Source organism: Haliotis cracherodii, unplaced genomic scaffold, assembly GCF_022045235.1.
Source record: "Haliotis cracherodii isolate W230 unplaced genomic scaffold, xgHalCrac1.p SCAF_4, whole genome shotgun sequence".
Lineage (NCBI taxonomy): Eukaryota > Metazoa > Mollusca > Gastropoda > Lepetellida > Haliotidae > Haliotis > Haliotis cracherodii.
In genome coordinates, this window is record NW_027266297.1 from 37121426 (window position 1) to 37145630 (window position 24205).

At 39.0% G+C, this 24205-nt stretch overlaps 2 protein-coding genes across 4 annotated transcripts in view; one reads left to right on the plus strand and one right to left on the minus strand.

Annotated features, from left to right (window-relative positions):
- LOC139480397 (rho GTPase-activating protein 45-like) overlaps positions 1–17800 on the plus strand; it is a 49859-nt gene extending 32059 nt beyond the window's left edge. For 2 of the 3 annotated variants that reach the window (XM_071263461.1, XM_071263462.1), the window contains exons 30-31: positions 3071–3199; positions 9852–17800. In XM_071263461.1, the coding sequence (XP_071119562.1) occupies positions 3071–3199; positions 9852–10909 (1187 nt within the window). In that variant the 3' untranslated portion in view covers positions 10910–17800. The remainder of the gene's footprint in view (positions 1–3070; positions 3200–9851) is intronic. The other variant, XM_071263463.1, reaches the window with a different exon arrangement.
- An 887-nt stretch (positions 17801–18687) lies between these two features.
- Positions 18688–24205, minus strand: part of LOC139479060 (dystrophin-like) — a 28058-nt gene continuing 22540 nt past the window's right edge. Inside the window, exon 17 of the mRNA XM_071261810.1 lies at positions 18688–23261. Coding sequence (XP_071117911.1) covers positions 23137–23261 — 125 coding nt within the window. The 3' untranslated portion in view covers positions 18688–23136. The remainder of the gene's footprint in view (positions 23262–24205) is intronic.

Genomic DNA, 24205 nt, shown 5'->3' on the forward strand with positions numbered 1-24205 from the left:
CTATAACGCTCCGCTGGGAGATAAACGCTGTATCACAACATCTGCATGTCTCTCATGTGGGCAGATATACTCTAGTGGTAGAACCATAGACTGCACCTCTCCCTTTTGGAGACTACTCTCACTACAAATGTGATCATGTTATCTGCATGTCTCTCTTGTGGGCAAATATACACGTAGTGGTAGAACCATAGACTGCACCTTTTTCATTGGAGAATACTCACTACAGATATCGGCATGTTATGTGCATGTCTCTCTTGTGGGCAAATATACACGTAGTGGTGGAACCATAGACTGCACCTTTCTCCGTTGGAGATACCCTCTGCAGATGTTGGCATGTTGACATGAGGGATGTACTGTAGCTGTAGCTGATACAGGTCATAATACATCAGTGATATGGATTGATTCTGCCAGGGTGTCGCATGTCATGGAGAATGTTACACTGTACGACATACCTGCCTGTTGTAATTTGTTGCATTATGAGACTGCGGTACAGTGTCTGATATTGCTGGGATGCATTATTGGGTCGTATTCCTTGTATGGGTTAAACGTTTCATTTCAAATCTGGTATTAATGCAAGTGGGTATGAACTTTTGTCATGGTATTAAGATGTGAAATGTGTGTGATGTGCATGTATGAGAACCGAGTAAGAGTTACCTCCCTTGCATGTACTATACCTCTTCAAGCTATCATGACATATTGCAGCATGGAATACAACATATATAAACATCATTATTCACAGTGTATATCAGTGTATTTATCAGTTTGAATTGTAGTGAAGGCTTCTAAATAATACATGGATATGCAACATTGTTTTTATTAACAAGTGCACACTATACTCTGTACGATTTATTAATGCATGTATATTGTACTAACTAAAATATTTATAATGGTTTAACCATTGAATTTGTCAAAATAAAAGGAAATTATTATTGAGAGTGTTGCACCGAGATTGTGTTCGGCATATTGTATATAAATCCTTAAGAAACAGTATGTTGCATTTGACTTATTTTAGTTTCTGTCGGTCAGTGGTACTGACCCGTGAAGATCAGGAGTAGAATAGGTCTTCAGCAACCCATGCTTGCCGTAAAAGGCAACTATGCTTGTCATAAGAGGCGACTAACGGGATCGGGTGGTCAGGCTCGCTGACTTGGTTGATCATGTTGATGCATGTCATTATGTCCCAATTGCGTGGATCGATGCTCATGATTCAATCCCTGGATTACCTGGTCTAGACTCGATTATTTACAGATCACCTTCAAATAGTTTGAATATTACTGAGGGCGGCTTTAAACAACAAACAAACAAACGGTATTGGTACTGTGGAAACTATGGCAACTGTCACATTAACTAGTCATTGTAGGGTTGCTTTTAGAACTCTTTAACCTAGATCTATCAGACTTATGAAAGACCTTCCATGTTTTGGTTGTCAGTAGAATAATTGTTGATTATGGCACTTCTGATTTTTGTCATTCTGATATTTTCCTATTCAAGTAAATTTTCTAAAATGTCTACACATTAGCTTTTAATGAGCATGGACATCCCCCAATCAACTTTTGGTGGTCCCACTTTTGGAAGGAAGAGGGCCAGCTAGGATTATCTCCCTTTTGGGGATTTCCGGGTTAGATTGGCCCACAGCAACCTATGCTTGTTGTAAGAGGCGACTTAATGAATCAGGTGGTCAGGCTTCGGGGCAAAGTTAATGTACTAGACAATGTTGGATCGTTGCTCATGATATCAATCAGTGTTTTCTTCTGGTCCAGACTTGATTATTTACATGAGGCCATCATATAGTAGGAATATGAAGGCAGCTTTCAACATTAAAAGACACATTTGACAAGCTATGACTTAAACACAATATCTCGATGCAACACTATAATTGGGTTCCGAACTAGTGGGTTATATTTTTTTCAGGGTTCAGTACTTGAGCCTCCAGGATAACAGTCCTGAAACACTGGCCACATAACAAGCCCTTACTGTAGCAGCACTAACCAAGCATGACAACACATATCCACCCCAGTATTGAAACATACTAAATCACTTCAAGCTGTTCTGTTATTTGGTACTGGCTGATTTCTTCATAAACCAACAAAAATTCCAAATTTACAATGATGTGCATGCTTATGGTTCATCTGTGAATATTATGTTCAGAACTACCTAGAACTCCTGCTAGATTTATAATGCTGTCAGGTTTTGTTCTCAACCATTAGGATATGAGTTAGAATTGGTCTTAAGCAACCCATGCTTGTCGTCAGAGGCGATTAATGGGATAAGGTGGTCAGACTCGCTGACTTGGTTGATGCATGTAATCATATCCCAATTACTTAGATCAATGTTCACTATATCAATCACTGGGTTATCTGGTCAAGACTTGATTATTTACAGACCTCCGTCCTATAGCTATAATATTGCTGAGTGCGGTGTTAAATAACAAACAAACAAATATCTCGCCAGTATACAGAGACCCTGGTCGTAAGAGGCAACCAAATGGATCAGCTGGCCAGACTGTTGATGGTGTGTCATCGTACCCGACAGCGTGGATCGTTCACAATACCAATCACTGGATTGTCTGGTCCAGACTAATTATTTAGAGCCTGCAAACAAACATCTGAACGAAGGTGTTGTTTTGCTGAATGAAACATTATTAACTTTGTGTTCTGTGTTGATATCATGAGACTTTACATCTTTCTACATGGCCATGCTGGAATGTAAATATGCAGGTTATAATTTACATTATGCTAATTTGAAATTTTGTTTTATGTTTAAGAAGAGGTCAGCCTAAACCTGTTTGGTATTGCATGAATACTGCATGATTGCATGCCCACACTCACTCACTCACTCCATGTGAAGTCGTGGACTGAGATTAAACCTTGTGAATCTTGACTAAGTCAGTAGACCAACACAGTAATGAGAATGCCTTCAGTGTAATTGCATGATTATATTAAATTAAACCCAATTACCTCACATTTTGAAAAAAGCTGTAAAAATAAGACATGGTGGAGAGACAGGACATTTCGTCATGGCGTGCTGTGATTTGCTTCTTTGAGACTCTAGAGTAAGGTCGGTATTTCAGGAGACGATGAGTGGAATGATTTAGATCTCCAATCGGATGATGAGTTGCCGGATAATTTGCTTCCGGACGACTCGACTACTCCCGGCTCGGCCAATCATCAAGCTGTGCTTACTCCACACTGCATGGCAGGTAATATCAACACCACCTGTTCAAGTGATATACCCATGTTATCTACCAGAATACAGCGCTGTGAAAACCAAGCATATGTACAAGAAACATCCATGTCTTTACAAGAAACTAAAGTACCAACAAGTAGACCCAAAGTCTTTCTCCTCTTCTTGCCCATTTCACAAAGCAGTCTTAGCATTACAACTACCTTACTTTACCACTGACTGATAGTCGAAGTGCGCAACTTCTTTGTGAAACAGGCCCCAGATTTGTTTAATGGATCAATCATAATTAGGTGTATATGATTGTTTTATTTTTGTCAGCACTCTTTATGGGCACAGTTTTATGCAGATTGTAACATTTTTATTTGACCGTATTTTGTTTATATGCACCGTTTCAATAGTTGTTACTAAAATACAACAAAACATTTCCAGCTTGTAATACATGCAGATACATACCAAACAAACTTTGAACAACAAACGCAACATTCAGACACATACCAAACAAACTTTGAGCAATAAACACAACATTCAGACACATACCAAACAAACTTTGGACAACGAACACAACATTCAGACACATACCAAACAAACTTTGAGCAATAAACACAACATTCAGACACATACCAAACAAACTTTGGACAACGAACACAACATTCAGACACATACCAAACAAACTTTGAGCAATAAACACAACATTCAGACACATACCAAACAAACTTTGGACAAAGAACACAACATTCAGACACATACCAAACAAACTTTGGACAACGAACACAACATTCAGACACATACCAAACAAACTTTGAGCAATACATACAACATTCAGTTTCACATACAAACGAAACTTTGAACAATAAACACAAAAGAGACAAGTATGGCTATGATTAATGTTGATTATATGTTTCTCTATGGGGAAATGAGGGTGTATGTTCCAGGACGTCTGTGTGTTAAGGAATAAATAGTTGCGGTGTGTTAACTTGCTGTCCATCTCCCAACAGAGTTGTGCAGTCATGAGAGTTGTCTGCCCTTTATTGAGGTGGAGGAGAGTGAGATGGCGTATACATGTATTGTTAGCAGCACCACAGTGCGTAAGTGGCCTTCAAGTGATGTGTTACCTTGGCTGTGTCACCTCCCTGCCCTTTACTCAAAACTGCTGGAAAACTGTTACCCACTTCGTACTGGTAGTGTGATACCTCGCGAGAAAAAAGATTCAACTCTTCAGAATCACTTGACTTGGGTGATTTATGGCCTTAACAAGGTAAAATTCAAGTCATAAGAACAACACTTTTTTTTGTCTGCTCAAACTTCATGGCAAACCTGTCCCAATGTTATGTAGAACACTAATAATGATGTGAAGACCTAGTCTGAAACTAGACAACAGACTGTGGAGCATAGTCTTTCTGTAAACATTAATGTTGTACCAGCTCAAGTATGTTAGAAATACAAGTGCAGAAAGAAACACTGCTGCATTAAATGTATCTTGAAGTTGAACCATTTGACCCTATTCAGAAACTTTAGATTTAGAATATACAAATCAAGTTTTGGTTAAATTTATAGATGGATAATATACCTAACTGTGATGAAGCAGCTGATAGTTTAAGCTTGAATTAATAATGCATTTCCCTGCTGTCGCAGTGTTTGATTCTAAGACTTGTGATGGCCACAACTTGACTCTGATGGGTCATAGTTTACCAGCAACACAATGACGGTGATTCCCTTCTCACACAAGGTGCCTAATGCACTCTTCATCTGCAAAGTGTCCAATATTTGTTCAAGCAAGGCTTTGCTTTCAAGGTGTCAACTTTTTGAAGCAACCCTTTACTTACATGGCGTCCACTTTTTTGAAGCAATCATTTACTTACATGGCGTCCACATTTTGAAGCAACTCTTTACTTACATGGCGTCCACTTTTTGAAGCAACCCTTTACTTACATGGCGTCCACTGTTTGAAGCAATCCTTCACTTACCAGATATCAAGTTCCAAGTCACATTAACCCAACTTTTTTTTCAGACTGTTTTGCAGTGGATTTAACAGTTTGCATTTCAGATAGGAAGATGCAGCGAAACTCTTGGCCATGGACTGTACTCATATTAGTGTTGATACAAACTAGCAAAACTACAGCCATTTGAAAGAGTGATCAACAGGTTTTTGTATTTCAACATTAATGTGAACAAACCAGAGACCAGATTTCCCTTGCTTATTAAAGTCCTATGGTAGATCATACCCCCTGTTTTGATCTGCTATTTTACATTGGGTCTCTAGGGGGTTCTTTAGAAGGATAGACACCAGTTATGTTGAGTGTACTGTTGTGTTCCCTTATCCAACAAGCAGTGGTGTGCTCAGCTGATTCCCATACTCCAGACTTGTAGGTACTCCCGTTTAGGTATGCCACATGGGAATACGTCCTCAAGTCAAACTATTATCTGGAACTCTCAAGTTAGAACAGTAGCTTGGAATATATTTACACAGATTGTATCCTAAATTTCCTGGGTACCTTTAAGATGAGGAAAATTGTTGGCTTCAGCTGTTGATTGGTCAAATTGGGATGGAAACCGGACAGTGACATGATTTGCATTAAACCCTAAATGTTAGAACCATGAGAATAACTTTACAAGGAAATACAACGGAAAGCATGCTGAAAAGGCATTACCCAATTTGACTCGAATGAAAACCTAGGAAGAATTGGTGTTTTGGTTTTGGTTTTTAGAACTTTGTACTCTGTTTCAGCCCTCCAGTTCCCCCACTTCCCCTATTGACAGGTAACAGTGTGTAGATATAACTACTTATCTACCTACCACGGTGACAGGGCTTTACGTATGTCATATATACCAGGTTGTAGTGGTTGATGAGGCTCACCCTGTGGCAGTCACGACGGTGCAAATCATGTGCAGTGAGAGATTGACAGATCACCAACATGCATGCATGCACTTACCTGCAGGCAGGGAAGATGACTGAAATATGATTACCGTATTCAACGTAATAAGAGCCTACGGCGATATTTGCCAATATTTGGACAAGTGAACAATCCCAATTAGCACCCCTTCCGATTGATCAATTTACACAAAACTTATTTATTCGCGTATAATACGCACTCGTGTGTCACAAGCACCCTTAATAATGGGCAATTAAATTCTGGAATAATATATCTGTCGTATATAAACATTTCAGGCTGTCAGCATAAACCACAAAATTTATCTTTCAACTCAGTTTTTTTTTCACCCAAATAATATTCTAATAAGAGCCCCCTATTTCTAATTTTGAGAGCGCCCTAGGCGCTTATTAAGTCGAATACGGTAGTCATTGTTTGCTACAATACTTTTTTTTGTTTAACTGAAAATGCAAACATATTCAAAGTTTGTTTGTGTTTGAACTGTTTCAGTTATTTTTTCTACAAATTAAGACATGGAATAAGACTTGTTTGTGTCAGATTAGTCCCATGGTTCTCATGATTTGGTTGACCCCTGTCAAGATCCGGGTTAGAATTGGCCTTCAGAGGTGACCAGCAGGATCAGGTGGTTGGGTTCACTGACTTGGTCGATGCATGTCATTGTATCCCAATTGCGTAGATTGGTGCTCATGATTTTCAGACTGCTGTCATATAGCTGGAATATTGCTGAGTGCGACATTGAATAACAAACAAACTGGACTGGACAGGACTGGACTGGTTGACTGGACTTTGGTTGTAAGAACAATGCAAAACTGGACCAGAGCGCCCTGGACTGTTCGACTGGACCTCGTTACTTTGGACTTAGCCTGTACAACTGCCCATAATGGAGAATCCTAAGAGGCACTACTGTATTTGCTGTGATATGCGCCCTGGGCACCTAGAAAAGTGACAGAGGGTCGCTAAACTATACACAACAAATTAAATTTGTTCAGGAGATCGATCCATTGTGGATAAACTTAGTTCAAACATCAATGAAACTAATATTTTTTCAATGATAATTACTGGGCAGTTAAAATTACCCCCTTCTCTGTAATATGCACACAGAGATATGGACATCATGTGAATTATCAGTCTTAGGGAGGCTTATAAAGATTTTTTACAAGTTGGTCAGGGGACACTTTTTGGAAAGGGGCACATAATATGGCAAATACAGTAACTGTAAAGAATTAGAGAAATGTAATGGTTGTATCCACACAGTTCATAACATAGATTAGCTTGTGTAACAAGTTGGTGAACCAACAGATGTACCAATATCACAACTACAACCCGTATTACTAAGCATTGCACAAGGTACACTCGGCTGGTAGGGACTGCAGGTCAAAATACGTCCTCACTACCCCATGCTAGTCTTTGAGTGGTGATGATGAGTTTGTGGTCATTACCATGATTACAGTTTGTGACATGGCTGGTAGTGCCCCAACAGTGGGCTGGTTGATCATGCTTTCAATGACAGTCAGACTCTGGTTATTTCCTTGCTGCTATAACATAGCTGTAATATTGCTGACTGTGGTATAAAACATCATTCACTCACTTAATGAGTTCACACTTACGGAACACAGTTTGCACTAACATTGCACAGTGATTTGCACCCCGTTACAAGTACTGCGTTGTGGATTTTTCAGCAGTCTAGTTTGGACTGTTGTGTTGTGGCGGTGATGAAAGATGATGTTTCAAGGGTTGATGCATGCGAAGGGTCTAGGGTCAGTGGGGACAGGTCAGTGGCTTCATTCACTCATTTCTAGATGGGTCAGCAAGGATCATACCTACAATTTGTAAGGACAAACTTTTATTCTTGGATCGCACACCTATGTAGGTTGAACCCTGCAGTTTGCAGGTGAAATGTTGAAATACAGGTCACCAAGGCAGCAGTTATCCAACTTACTATATTTTTTGGTTGTGAATCTCACAGGGACATAATTAATTTTATGTTTTGATGCTAACAGCTGATCAATTGTACATTACATGAGCCCTTATGTAAAATAGCCATGAAGAGTATTGGCGATTCGTATGAAAATTACTTAAAACTGAAGTAGAGTCTCTTTACTTTACACAAATACTGATATATATATATCTTTTTCATGTTTGTTCATAGTGTAGCATGTTCCAAAGATTTTTGGGTGCTTTCAATGTCAATGTCGGGGCGGTGGGGTGGCCTAGAGGTTAAGGTGTTTGCTTGTCACGCCGAAAATCTGGGTTCGATTCCCCATATGGTTACAATGTTTGAAGCCCATTTCTGGTGTCACCCGATGTGATATTGCTGGAATATTGCTTAAAGCGGCATAAAACCATTCCCACTCACTTTATTTTTAATTCACATTTTAAGATTAAATTTAAAGTATTTTTTCTTGCAAAAAGTCATGTGAAAATTACTTTTATGAAGTAAACAATGCCATTGGTAAAGTTAAATATGGTTTTATTGCAGAGTTAATATCCAGGGATGAAAATTTTCCTCCGATTTCGTTCCGTCAACTGTCACTATTGTGAAATATGACATTTCAGTACACAAGGGTCTCCCAGAACCCCAGCTAAATTTCAGTGTGCTTTTTTAAAAAAAAACCCGACATTCTCATCCCTGAGTATCATTCTGAAAGTCTGATTCCTGGAACTGTTAACATGTCGGGATGGGGCGATGAAGGTAGGAACAGCTTCCCATTGATAGAAATTAGTGAGTGAAAAAGCTACCTGTCAACCTCAGTCTGCATGTACAGTCTGAGAAATGCATGTTTTGTTGGTTGTTTTTCTGTTATCCTGTTTTTGTGCAAGACAGTTGTCTGGCTACATTGTTTGCAGTGTAGATTAATACATTGTGCTTTATACCCCTTGTGGGCTATGCTTCCTGATGATAATCAGCAGTGTTGAGCCATGTTTGAATCACCTAACAGGTGCTTGTTTCATGATGTCATTCATTAGCTTGTGCATGTCATTGCCTTTCATTTCAGAATTCCATAAGCTTGTGTGTCATTGCTATTAGAAGCTACGGTTTGAGTAGCTGATGACCGCAAACAGGTGCTCAATTCAGGATGGGAATATTAAATGACTAATTGTATTACGACCTTCATCAGGTAGCAGTGTATTCATTTAAGATTTTAATCCTTCTTTTGTAATGTCTTATAGAAGTTGAATAGAGTTTGAATATAGATATAGAATTACAACAAATATGAGTTATTAATTATTGCTAAATGCCGCATCAGCCATCCCGTTGCTTGGTTTCCCTTTCATATCCTGGATTTATCAACCCTTGAAGTTCCGGGGTAGAATAGGTCTTCTCCAACCCATACTTGCCGTAAAAGGCGACTATGATTGTCGTAAGAGGCGACTAACGGGATCGGGGGGTCAGACTCGCTGACTTGGTTGATGCATGTCATTGATCCCAATTGCGTGGATTGATGCTTATGATGTCAATCACTGGATGGTCTGGTACAGACTTGATTATTTACAGACCGCCGTCATATAGCTGGAATATTGCTGAGCGCGGCGTTAAACAACAAACCAACCAACCAACCAACCAACCTGGATTTATCTCTATTCATTATCATCAGTATTCATTAGATGTGTGTCCTTGATTGACCCAAGATACCATTCCAAGGTTTATTTAAAGAAGACTGTTTCTTGTGATCTTAGAAACAAATTTGCTTCCAAATGGATTTTGGTATTACCTCCCCTTTGTTCATCAGTTCAGTAACCGTAACCATGGTTACATGGTGTGTATTCTTGTTGTTTCAGGGCAAGCAGTAGTGAAAGTGAGTCAGAGCAGCAGTACTTCCAGACCCGCCTCTAGTCCAACGCCCCCACCCCGCCCGACCACACCTGATGCCCCATCCTCTGCAGCACTTGCATCTAGTCCAGCCCTCACCAAGAGGTCATCCGTCCAGGAGCCCAAGCCTAAGCCTACTCTGAGTCTGATAGCATGTGGAGATGTCGACTCATCTGTAAACCTGGGCAGTGAACACTACGCCTTCTTGCCACCTAGTCCTATCAAAGTTGTCATCTCGGAGGCTGGAGATTCCGACGACGCCCACACGGAAGAGATCCAGGTGCGAGCTCCGCGGAAACCTCTTCCCTCCGAGACATCACCATTGCCTGCAATGGCTGCAGTGTCTACAACCAAGTCGCCAACTCGTCAGGGCTCTCCACCCAAAAGGGTTACTCGTTCAGGATCAGGGTCAATAACTAAGTCAGATAGTCAGCACAGGTCCTCAGGTACTTCTGGAACCTCTTTACCCAGCTTGCCCTCGAAACCTGAATCTCGACGATATACATCTCAGACAGGGAGCTCCCCGAGGAAGGGTTCCATGGGGTCCAGTCACCCTGTCCGAACATCTGTCACCACCGTGCCAACATCCTCCAGGGTCTGTCTGAGTCGGTCTATGACTGCTGGAGCTCCTGCCTCCGTACCTAGAAGGTTGGCGACCTCCAGCTCCATGACCTCAAGGTCACACACAAGCAGTTCCCTGTCAAAGTCATCTGCCCCTGCGAGACGAAGCCTGGAACTGACATCTTCCCCATCGCGACAAATGCAGACGACAAGTGTAGGATCGTTACATTCTCGTCAGCGTCACTCGTCCGGGGGTGAGGGTGTCAACAGGTCTCCCCCTAAATCAGTAGAACGGAAGAACAGCGGCAGTTCAGCATCAAGTGGTTCAGGAAGGAGGAGTCACGACCGTTGTCATAGAGACCATCCAACTTCTGGATCCGTTACCGAGACAAATGTCACTTCCTCCACCTCTTCCGCAACCCCCTGCACCAAGATCAGTCAGGACAGAACGCCCCGATTTGTTTAATACTCTATTTTAGGTATATCAAAATCTAGTGCTTAGCTGTTGCTAGTGTTGTGTCATATTGTTTGTGAAAATCGTGAACAGTGTTTATTTAGCTGAAAGCATTGCAATCCCCTTTTTTCTGATGACCCCCACAGGTTGAGGCTGAATCATGGAAGTATTGACTGTTTTTAAACTTTTTTTGATTTATGTCCAAATTGAGTTGATTTGGATACATTTGTTGTATAGTTTGAAATGTACGTGTATTTGTTCTTGTTATTGTAGATATATTACTAATCATAGGCACATGGAACTTATCCATAGCTGATATTTATTTATGCAATCAAAGCTTATTTTTTGTATCAGGCATGTACTTTTGTAAATGGCATGAATCATAAATTGGATAGATTCTGTGGTATCATTTACAGAAATGCCTGCCAGTAGCTGTAGGAGAAGTGTGTTTGAACAAAGTGCGTAGTTGTGATGTAGATTACTGCAATGATGACGGGGCACAGGAATCATGTTAGTGCTATTTGATTGATACTTTCTGTGCCACCTGTCACTGAATGCATATTTCATGTTATGCCGTATTTTACCTAATGAGCATCCGATGTGTTATTGGTTGCCTCCCAAACAATTAATGTGAGATTTGATCATCCCTCCCTGTACATTATACTGTGAATTGTACATGCATTAACATCGTTTACGATGCCTTAATCTAGGTTCTGTGAAAGAATTCATGTTTCAGTTTGTTTAGCTGCACATTTTTTTGGAAAGGTCAGGGGAGTGGGGCAGCCTTGTTACGGTTTGCTCATCCAATTGCATTCTGGTGTCCCCCGCCGTGATATTGCTGGAATATTGCATAAGGCGGCGTAAAACTGTACTCACTCACCTATCCAACTGCAGCTGCAGTTAGTTTTGGATCTGGCCATTATAAATGTCAAACACAATTTTACCTTGAAAGGGCCACTTTGGTATGTAATGTATGTCCTGGGTGCTTACTGAGTAGAATACAGTGTGTTTATTGCACACATGGAATACAGGGATGATATTGAAACTTGAAAATAGTTCTTGTTCTAAGGAAACTGTTGCTATAACATATGCAGTGTTCCATCATCGTTGAAAACTAGCTCCCGAAGTATTGATCCCCAATAACAGGTGCCCCCTCCCTCCGTGTGGTTACTTGGTCCAGCAGGTGCCCATGCACATGCACCCTCCCTCAATCAGGATTCCTGGGTTCCCGGATTAAACACTGCATATGTATAGGAATGGAATAGAAAAATGGCATATGACAAGTCAAACAAGTATCTGAAATGTGATATGGTTGTGTCTTCCAATAGCCTAGACAAGAAATGATGCCATTTGTGATATTGTCAAATCTAAGAGATTTACTATGCGTTACGCCAGTTTGATATTATTTTGCTGAACTATGGTAGATATTATTGTGTAGATTGACGTTGGTGATGAGTAGCGTGGTGCTTAGAAAAATCTCATCAAAACCCTCCACACGCAGCCCAGCGTGGTTACCTTGCTATGTAATGACTCTTCAGTAGAGGGTATAATTATTACACAGCATATAGAATATATGATAGTTGCATGGCCACATACTTAACAGACCTGCGCTGGTACCACTTCCTGATTGATGACGGCCATTTATCAGGTAGGATTCAGTAGCTGTATCTACCCATCTGCATCTGCATACATTTCCATACAGCCACAATGTTATTTGTCAATCCCTGATTGGACATTATGCTCACAGTGCCAAGGCCATTTCATATACTCTCAGTAGTGCATAGAGACGGATACAACAGCCAGTAGGTCATTATCACATTGTTCACATGTCGAAACCTGTAGACAGTTGGAATTCCTGCTGTATTATTCTTATCATATAGAGCTTAAGTTTATGTATTTTGTATACAATTAGGCAAAGGATGTATGCATGTTATTAAATTGTTCATATATTATGAATATGTATATCAATTGTTTTAACACTAACCCCATCAATTTTTTCTGTATGTAGTTAAAAGGGTGCTTTCATTTCATTCATTGTGCATATTAACAATTTCGTATAAGGTTACAATTAACTAGTACAGTTTTTTTGAATGGGTGACATAGTATTCAGCCACTTTCTGAATGTTTCCCAAAATTTATTAAAGACTTTGTGTACAGTTCTAGATATTTTTCTATATGGGTGCTTTAAGTTGTTTACACACATACTTTATTATCATAAGGGAAGGGGATAGTGCTCCTGTATTATGTTAAAGGCAGAGAAATGTCCCCTCTAATGTAGCACTCAAGCCTGGAGGACCTGTTTCTTCATCCTGTCTGTCTAGGAGATGGAACTATGCACCTGGGTAGAGTGAAGCACCACCCTGTCTTTCTTGTCATGTATCCTCTACTTCCATGTGTCTTTTGGAGTGCGGGGCGGTCGGGTAGCCTAGCGGTTAAAGCGTTCGCTCGTCACGCTGAAGACCCGGGTTCGAATCCCGACATGGGTACAATGTGTGAAGCCCATTTCTGGTGTCCCCTGCCGTGATATTGCTGGAATATTGCTAAAAGCGGCGTAAAACCAAACTCACTCACTCATTCACTTTTGGAGTGCACCACTGTTAGCAATGTTCCAGCAATATCATGGCCAGCGGGGTGCACCAGAAATGGCCTTCACACATTCATTGTCCACATGAGGAGAATCAAACCCAGACCTTTGGCATGACGGACGAAAACTTTAACCCCTTATCATCATTTTTTTGGAAATATCTACATTTCATCAATGTCAAATAAAACCAATACCTGCTGAAATTTGATACTAAAACAATGTATGTTTCTTCGTTTGGTCAAAAATACAAAATCATATTTATTAGATGCAAAGAAGGTGAGGAAGCAATGGAAGGGATAGTCAAATAACTATTGTCAGGAACAAGCACAAGACATTCTAAGAGTCAATTTCAGTTTCTGTATGCCAGCAGGACCAGGTCCCTTTGTAATAAAATACAAATATGTTTTATGGCTGTTTATAAACGGAAATAGTAGGTGGTGCTTAGCTTTCGTCCGGGTGTGTGTATATTTATTTGTTGCCTTCTGTGATAGATTTCAATGTGGCCGTTATGTATTCTTCCTGGTCTTGGGGAGTGAAACAGTCAGTCCTGTCCTAATGTGTTGTCCCAAACTTACGTTTGCAAAAATCATTTTCTGTCAAATCTCTACTGACCTATTGCAGGGTCCGAAATAAATATGAGTCAGCTAGTTGAGATTAGTAAGATCGGGGAGCTAGTGATGTTTCCTTGTGCACTACTTTTTAACCATTAAGTAGTTGGGTACCCTGTAACTGATTGTTTTTGCGAATTGGTGAAAATAACAATTAATTTCCTACCCTGTATTGAGTGCACATACCGGTACATGAGGCACACTGTGTGTGTGGTGTCATTGTTGACATGTTAGTCTATCTGTGACTAATTCATGAAGCAGTTATAAGGGGAATTTTTCAGGTGACCATAAGTCAAGCTTTCATCCCATAATGGATGGGGGCATTTTTTCGCGGTTTCGGGATTTGTGGTTACTTTGCTCTGACCAGGTGTGTTTGTGGCTACAGTGAATGGTGCTACATGATTTGCAAGTTTACACCACGGAAACATTTTGTACACAACTAAACTTTAGGAAGGGTTGACGACCTTCAACATCCTGTGTCTTTTCTTTACGATCGTGATTTAAAATTTGTGCTGATGTAAACCATAAATACTACACCAAACTCTTGCCATACCCACCAGCCATGACAGATAATGGTCATGTTAAAAAAAACAGGTGTTCTTTTACTTTTTTTCAGGGTTATTTTTGGCAGCTGTTCAAAATTTGTTTGGGCAAGAATTATTAGTTGTCCAATCTCTTAATTACATGTATGGCAAGTTTTAGTCATAATTAACATATATCTTGTTTGTGACCTGTTCTCTTGTCGCTAAAGAGTTATTATTTTCACAAAAGTTGAAAGTTTTATTTGTTGCGTCCGATAAGAACAGGGATCATGACATGCAATGTTCAAATGTAGACATTTAACAAGTGGAAGTTCATTGAAAAATAGTTTACATATTATGTGTGACGCAGAGCACTTCAAGAAATAGTTCCTTAGATAATTGATGCAGAGATCATAAATGCCTATTATTGATTATTGGGGAAAATGTCAAAACGATAAAATGTTATAATTTTGCGAATACATGTGTAATTTAAAAAATAAATTATATTAAATAATGATGACAATGTGTAACTTGTTATGTGAATTTCTTATAAGGTCTAATCTAACATTATTTATGATTGGTCAGTTGAGCTATCAGATTAAAAACAGCGATAGATCATTAAGTAGTAACTACTTTCTATCAACAACTGCTTTTCCCTTGTCTTGTTTATTCACAAGCTGTCATGATAAAACTGGAATACTGCGGACTGGCTTGAAACAAGTGTCCAGTAGAGCAGCACTTGTCCTCCATGTCCCATAGTGTATATTGCCATGCTTCAGCTTGACTGTTTACATTCGAGTAGGTTGTATAACTACATTCCTTCCCACTAGGGGGAAGTCCCAGCTCTGGTACAATACCTAGTTGAGAATCTGTGTAAGCTTGGTTGTAGGAAATAGTTACTCTCTGCCTTGCCTCTCCTGCTTTGTTTAGTATTACACACCCACCTGTTCTATAATTAATCAGTTACATGTACATTTGCAGTCACACATTATTGGCAAGTACCGTATTCGACGTAATAAGCGCCTTGCTCTAATAAGCACCCTAGGCGATATTTGTTAATATATTGGCTAGTGAACAATCCCAATTTATTCATGTATAATATGCACTCGTGTATTATATGCACCCTTAATAACGCGCAATTAAAAGTCTGTAAAAATATATCTGTCGTGTAAAATACGAACAGACTTTTCTTTTGTATCATTTCAGGCTGCAAGCATACACCATGAAAGTTACGATCTTTCAACGCTTTCACCAAAATAATATTCGAATACGACCCCATTTCTAATTTTGAGATCGCCCTGAGCCCTTATTACGTCGAATATGGTAGTTAAACAAGTGTATTGATGCAGGGACAATCCTATACTGCAGCATCTCTCCCCATTCAGACTCTGCTTGTGTTGGGGAATATGAAACTACAAATGTTTTTTGTGCAAGAAATACCAACAGCATTCTATCCAGTGGACAAATATGACTTGAATTTAGACTCGGGAATGAGGGATATATTTTAATAACAACTTTGAAAGAGAGGAAGTTGACATCATTTATAATGTTGGTAAGATACAGGGCATGATGGTGTATTCTGATACTCATTTTCTCACTTTTGTTTTTGAACAAATGTCACTCACATTGTACTGCATAGCACAGTATGGCTAATTGTAGAATATTATGTTCTGTGAATCCCACAATTGGTCCTTGATATTTGGACATCCTGCCTTATTTCAGTCTAGATTCAGAATTTGATTTAACAATGAAGATCCTTTAAAAGTTCAAGAATAAAGTCCATCTATTCTCCCTGCAAACAATCAGCCATTGGCCAAACCTATCCCTTGGGAGGAAGTGGCTATGGTTGCTGTGGTCTTTAACCACACAAACTTTCCTTCCCAAGTCTACAGCTTCTCACACAGATGAAGAATATATTCAAAATTTGTTCCTGATGAAACCCCACTTTGTTTGGGATACTAATTTCCCATTGTATGTGTATATTTATAACCAATTCATCTTTTTTTCCAATGTTTTTGTCATTGCAAGTTACCGGTATTGCAAAATCCTGTACTTTAAGCATTGCGGGTTATATTGGCGAGTCCCAAGTCACTTTACAACTACATGTACTACAAGTATACTATATGCTAATTGTTGGCAGGACGTATATGTCCGGCCAGGTCATGTGGGGTATATCTACTTAATGGAACCTGTATACAGCATTCAAGTTTACTCTTATGTTTTCATGTTTATGTCTTTGCATTTCAGTACCTTGTGTTGTTTTCGTAAACATGAATCTCTTGTGTTGAATGAAAATTTCTGTAATGCTACACCCAAAAATGATTTTGTTGTGGCCCTATGGTGAATATATGGCAGACATACCTCAGACATTATGACTATACTTTCAATGAAACTAAACTTCTTGTCAGGAAAGGAAAATGTGTTTTCGCAATTTGTTTCATGGTTATTTTAGTGAGAAAGACTAACAATCGTATGGACTGTTAACTTGCTTAGTCCTAGTCACATCCGTTGTCTCAAACCTGCGTCACTTTGTCCATCACAGATTCCATTGGGGTCATGTAATGATGTATATTCACAGATGTTTCTTTCTTCAAATAGTTTAATCTGCAGAAGAGGAAATTAATTGGTATCAATTTCGCAGATGATCAAATCTTTGATCTTTAGGATTCTGCATTAGAGGATGTTAGATTTGTAGTCCCACTGTCTAGTATATAAGCAGTAATAAGTTAAAGATGTTTTAGTTCACACTGTTGACTTATTATAGGATAAGCATAACAATCTTGTAACGTTATTGCCAAGTGTAATCATTGAGAAAATCCATGACAATGTAATCAGTATTGAGAGAATGTAGGTTAATATGGTTGTGTAGCTCTTACTTGTAAGTTCCATGGGAACTATTTTCTCCTAGATTCGTCCACCCCATTCTAGTGTTGTGATCTGGCTTGTAGACCTCAGTGTATTTTTGACTGTCTTTGTCCTAGCTGTTACAATCATTGTGAAAATTCTAGTCAATTTTTTTTCTAGGGTCACACGACCCACCCAGTACCCACTTTTTCAACCATATCTATTATTTTACCAAGGTGTTATGCTATATATGAGCAATACTTGTATTTGACTTTTCTGCTTTACCAGCAAGGTATTCTGTACTGATATGCTGTATTGAGCATACTAACATTTTGTATATAATAAACATACAAATATATATTAAGTACTAATCACTGTGTTTGTCATCCTTATTTGCTCAGGCAGCCTCCGTGGTTGAGTGGAGAGAGTGTCTGTATGGAGAGGAAGGTCAGGGTTCAGTCCCCGGCCACATCACACCAAAAGACGTTAAAAGATAGTACTTGTTGTTTCCCTGCCTGACGATTGGCACTATGGGGCTAAAACAAGGACCGGTCGGATCGGTGTCAGTATACTGTGTCTGAGTGGGATATTTATGTTAAACTGTGGTGTGGTATTTCAGTGAGCAGGCACTATAAAACTTGTCCCTGTACAGAGTTGTGTCCCTCAGTCCAATGGATCTACTGGTCATCCTATGAGTGTGTGTTTATTGGGAGACAAACAGTATGCATTTTAAGATTAGCAGATTTTATTGAGTATTTGATGGCCAGAAATTTCATTTTGAACCGACAATGTTCAATACAATAGTTATCCATTATTTTCTGAAGCACACTCTTTCTCAACCTCCAACTAAATCAAGGTTGTTCTTGTTCAAACTTAATATTTTATCAACGTGACATCCATTTTGCCAAACTGAAAGGCATGTTTTTCACATTCTGGATTGAATTTTTGTTTACAGTTACCAACAAAGATATTCATGAGCAGTAAATAGCCTTGAGATTTCTGTGCTTCAATTCCCATTTGAGCAAATTTCTCAACCAATCAGATAGCAGACACACACTCTATTTGTTTTACAATCTTTGGCCATGTCGTGCTCAAGGGTTTCAACCAAGATGTTAACATGCACCACACATGGTCTTACTCTAACCTGACATACTTTCATAACTAAAAGTCTGAGCAAAATGGTAACACCAAATTAATGTTTACAAATAACAAAACAGTCTGTGCATTCATAGAAAATATATTTGACTTGATAGACAACATAAGTACAAGTCTCATTCCACCAGGTGAGGAAACAGGATCAGATACTGTCACTTTCATCTTCGAGGTTTCATTTGCTCAGCCTTCTTCACATATCCAGCCAATTCAACTGTTAGCTGTCAACATGACTTTTCCTTACTTACTAAGATATTACAAAGTTACCTAAATAAAAACAATAAATATTACATCAATCAGTACATTCATTTCCAGTTAAATATCACTTAGAGTAAAAATATCCACTTCCTCAGAATCTGTCACACCACATTTTACTATGTCATTAATTTCTCCAAAAAAAAATACATGTATATTGATTTACAAGAAGAATAGTCTGACATAGTTATCAGGGTATGATTATGCAGCTAAGAATTTGAAAGTAACATAATTGTATCATATCATCAAAAAATTATACATGGGATTTTCTCTCAAACTGAAACTTTTAAAACAAATTTAGGTTTTACTGAGATTTTGGCAAATGCAAACATCAAACTGATGACAAAAGAAATCACACGAAAGGGATTTGTTTATGGGTCATGTCAAATGTTTGATGAAGCCAAAGAACTAAATTAATCTAGATAGGCATTGGGAATTTGAAATGCCATTTTACAATAGTTTCCCTATTAATAATTTGAAAGTGGTCATGGTTGTAAATGCAGGATTGGGACGAAATGGGCAACTAAATTAACGGGTAGTTTTTCAGTTCCACTGAACTTCTGACCAGACACCTCAGAAAGTCGATTAAGACACAAAAGACAAAACATAGAATAAATACACAACTAATTAGAATGAAAGCATACAACACCACAAAATGCATCCAAAATGATTATAAAAACTCACATTTTGTAAATGAAATGCAAGAATATACCAAGTTCCTATTAAAACAATGTGCTGCACTGCACTGCACTGCACTACAAGACTTGAACCCCATTCTTCTGATTGCACCATAAGCCATTCAACAGAAACAGCCAATACAAGGCAGTGAAACATGCAGGAGACAACACCCCTAGAAGGCACTTGATGATGGAATAAATTAGGAGAAATATGAAATATTTACACTCGAATATGAAGTTATGTTTAAAAGGCCACATTATTAAGATCTGAAGTTTAATTTCTTTGGACAAAATAATGATGCTACCTTCTCCAAGACCCATGGATGCTTGTGACTAGATGGTTTTCACCTGTGTTTATGTATATCTTTCTCTAAGTATAATTTTATCCATGAAAGATTCTTCAGATACTCGTTTAATTTTGGCAAATTATGGAATGGGATTTCTAAAATTATGTAAGGTTTGGGAATTCAATTTAAGATTAACTTAAGTTATTACTGTTGCACAAAAATGTGGTTCAATGATTAAAAAACTAGACAAAAACGAAGCACCGATAAGCCATTTACCATTAAGATGGTAACCATGCTCAAGTCGGGTACATTTGGGTGGGTATGCACACTTAAATCTATCCCACAAACACTGCAAATAAAAGTTGGCATGGTGTAAAATACAGTTGTACAGTTTATATATACATTTCATGCAGCTTAAAACCATTGTGTAAGTCTGGAGTCTTTGTAGCTGACGTCCAGTCAACATTATCACCAAACTTAGCCACAGAAGTGGATTAATCACACACACAAAATACAAAGCCTGCACAAATTTTGACATAAGAATTCAGAAAAAAACAAGAAATCCTAAAACTTAAAACCTGGATATCTGGTAGTATGTTTCACAATAATATTACCTTGGTGAGTGAAAAAGTTGATCTTAATGAATATTTCAACAGAATCGGGCTTCACACATTGTACCATGTGGGAATTAAACTTGGTCTTCAGCGTAAAGAGCCAACGATGCATGTGTATACAACCCAACCGCCCCTAATACTGGAGGAAGTGGGTACAACATTCGAGCACTGCAAATCACAATGTTGTATCTTGTCCTGTGATTCAAAACGGCTTGATGAGACAGCTGCAGAAACACGACTCTGCTAGTCATTGTATAAACACAGAAACAATAAATGCAAGTCGTCTTGTGTATACATATAAAGAAACAATTAAAGGCTGTGAACAAAAAAAGTTTAACATAAATCGTGCAACATCTGACAAGAATCACACGTGCCCTAGAAACCTTCAAAGTACTGAATACTGTTAACATGTAGTGTCAACACCAGTCAAAACAACCAACATCATCACATCTACCCTACACATGAAACAACGGGGACATAGTGTCACTGGTTAATATGTTAACGGTGACCACAGAGAGCTACGTCAAACAACAAACTCAACACAGTTGGCAAAAGTATCTGCCGACACGAACCATGTTCATGCATATCCTTGTCATAACCCTAATGTCAAAGACTTCAGGGTCCAAAGATTCAAATACCATGGAAGACCGTAAGGACCAAGGGCAGCTTAATGGAGAACGCTGCAATGTCCTGGTGCAATGCTCACAAAATACAGGCCTGGGTCTATACTCATGCAACATATTGGACAGAAGAACTGAACTGGTGGACTCTCCATGGGTCAATCAACTTCAACTTGTGGCATCACCAAGTTTGAGGCCTACACATGACTGGTATGTTGTCATGGTGAGTCAACACTAACAAAATTACTTGAGAGTGTGGTTTTATGTCGCTTTCAGCAATATTCCAGCAATAACAGCGGGGGTAACCAGAAATGTGATTTACATATACCCATGTGGGGAATCGAACCCAGGCCTTCGGTGTAACGAGTGAAAGGTTTAACCTCTACACTACCCCACCTCCCCCTACTATGTCAAGGTTAGGGTGTGGCACTGACTGAAATACAAACTCCTGTGCCTGGGTAACACAACTCCAAGGTGCATGGTCACAATACTCTCCCTGAATCTCCATGATGACCAGGGTGCTGTTGTACAAAGCGATCTTAGCACTAAGGTGATCGTAAGGCCCATGCCTCAACATAGACTTACAACAGTCATAGTGCTCAATTTGTTTTGTACAACGGTACCCAGAGTAGTACTCATGAAAGGTCAGAAGGTGTCCATGGTGACATGTTTCACAAAATTAATCCTAGCGCGTACCTTAAGCAAAAAAGGTAAACTGTGTGTTTAAATATAGAAGTGACAACAGTCGTAATACTTCACTTAGGTAACATGAACCAGCACTTAAACTTTGGTCATCGCTAGAAAATCACCATTTTCCAAGCACCATGTTGAATGTCATGTTTATGGTAAGGTCTACAATACAAACAAAAGTTTTCACAGATTTCACACATTTGCACTGCCCATCCAGCAATAGAAACTAACATTTTGAGTCTACTCATAATGATAACATATAGCACAAATGTTATAAATGGCAAATTTCTACTAGTCCTTATAATACCTTCACTGCTATTGGGCAGTTTGGCAAGGACTATAAGACTACTTCTGCCATCTAAAGCTATACTTGTGTATATGTAAACAATACCACATACAGGATGCACACAATATAAACTATCGAGGAGCTGTATAAGATATAATAAGTTGCACATTTGATTGCATCAACATGGTCAATAACATTCATGACAAATAAATTTGATTTTTTGTATTGCACTTTTAACTTCAAACTTATTGCTCAATATGGGCATATAAATGCTCCTTCTAACCTTCTCTGCAAAAAATAGTAACTTGGATCAAATCTTACCAAATTACAAAGATAACAAACATATTTTTAGAATTCATGATAAACATATCTTCCCGAGGCAAGGGAGTTAAGCCGAACTAGGCTGGAATAATGGAGTTATATTTTGACTGGACTAACGAGGCTACCCGTAGCCCTATCAAAATCACGTAATGATATTGACATCCGGTTCATAAACAACATGGCAACTGCCGTGCCAAATTCGTTTGATTGTGTATCGTCAACTGGGCGTCGACACATATTTGCCAAATCTTTTCATGTTTTAAATCAAGGTGATCTAGTGATTTGATGCACTTTGCGAGGTAAGCATGTTTTATTACAATAACGATCATTATTATCGATGAGATCGTCTTGACTGAGCACCGCCATTTTGTTTGAAACAAATGCAAGTGATATGAGGTGGAATCTGATTGGTCAGCAGGGGGGATATAAAAGGGACATAACTTGTAATAGCCACTGGTGTCGCTACGATCGAGCCAAGAAATTCCAGTCAAGTTTGGGGAGGGTGGAAACTTGACTTTAAAAGTCAGTTAACTCCCTTGCCTCGGGAAGATGTGATGAACATGAGACACAATAAACATCTCTCTCTGGTAAACATCTGCATAACAGTAATGGAATAGATTACCAAGCACCTGTTGGTGAAGCAATGGTCCCATGGCAAGGGCTTCTCTTCATATAACATACATCCATCAGGTCAGTAATCTTTTTACTGGAAATAGTAAATTTGTGGCTACCTATTTCATGTGTTAATTCTACATTGTGTCTGTTATTTCCTACATGGGACTACTGCGGACAGTACTGATCAACAGTGGTGTGGACAAAGTCGGACATCGCGGCGCCGATGTTGTTAGCCGCTTCTAGCATCTCCTCATTGGTGTTGTAGGACTTGGAGTCCCCCATCGAGTAGGCTGGAACAAAATGATGCAGGTTAGCCATTAATCTAAAGTGACTGAGTTTCGGCTTAACGCCACTGACAGGTTGCCATCTTTATGTAGGACAAAAAGCATTGTTGCTCCTAGAAACATCTAACATCTATTGAACCACTTGTTCCTAGGGCCCTGTTCCACAAAGCAATCTTAGCACTAAGACTCCCATAATTTAACACAGACTTACGACATTCGTAACACTAAGATCCCTTTGTGGAACTGGTCCTTGGTCAGATGAGAAAGGCATGTTTGGCTACATTAACACTCAACCAGACAGATCACACCACAATATAACCTATTACAACAACAAGTATTGTTTGTTTGTTGTTAAGACTGCACTCAGCAATATTCCAGCTTTTTGATGGTGGTCTGTCAAATCTCAACCAGACAATCTAGTGATTGATAGTATGAGCAACAATTCACACCATCAGGGTACCTTGACAAACCATCAACCAAGTCACCGAGCTTGACCACCCGATCCATTAAGATGCCTCTAATTAGTTCATTGTTTATTGCTGTAGGTCTTGACTTGGGTACAACATGGCCCATTGGGAATTGTTTTACAAGAGCCCTGGCAAAAACTGTTTATGTACACGTAAAAAACAATCTGATCATGCACTGAAGTTGACTGAAGCTAAAGGCTTAAAATAATCAAAGAATTGGTTCTCAGGCAATGTCTTTTCAGACTTTTATGTAACCAAATAAACAGTTGTGTACCATCAACCTGGGAAAGGGCCTCTCTTCATAAACAAGCATACAAACTCTCATTGCTGCCATGACCATAACACGAGATGCACAGTAAAGCAGTGTGCATGTAAAGGGAAGTAACTATGTGCTATATTGGATCGCATTGTTTTTATTAAAGTATTGGGATTATTTTATTTTTTGGAAAATGAAAATAAAAATTAAACATGCGGCAGACTTTA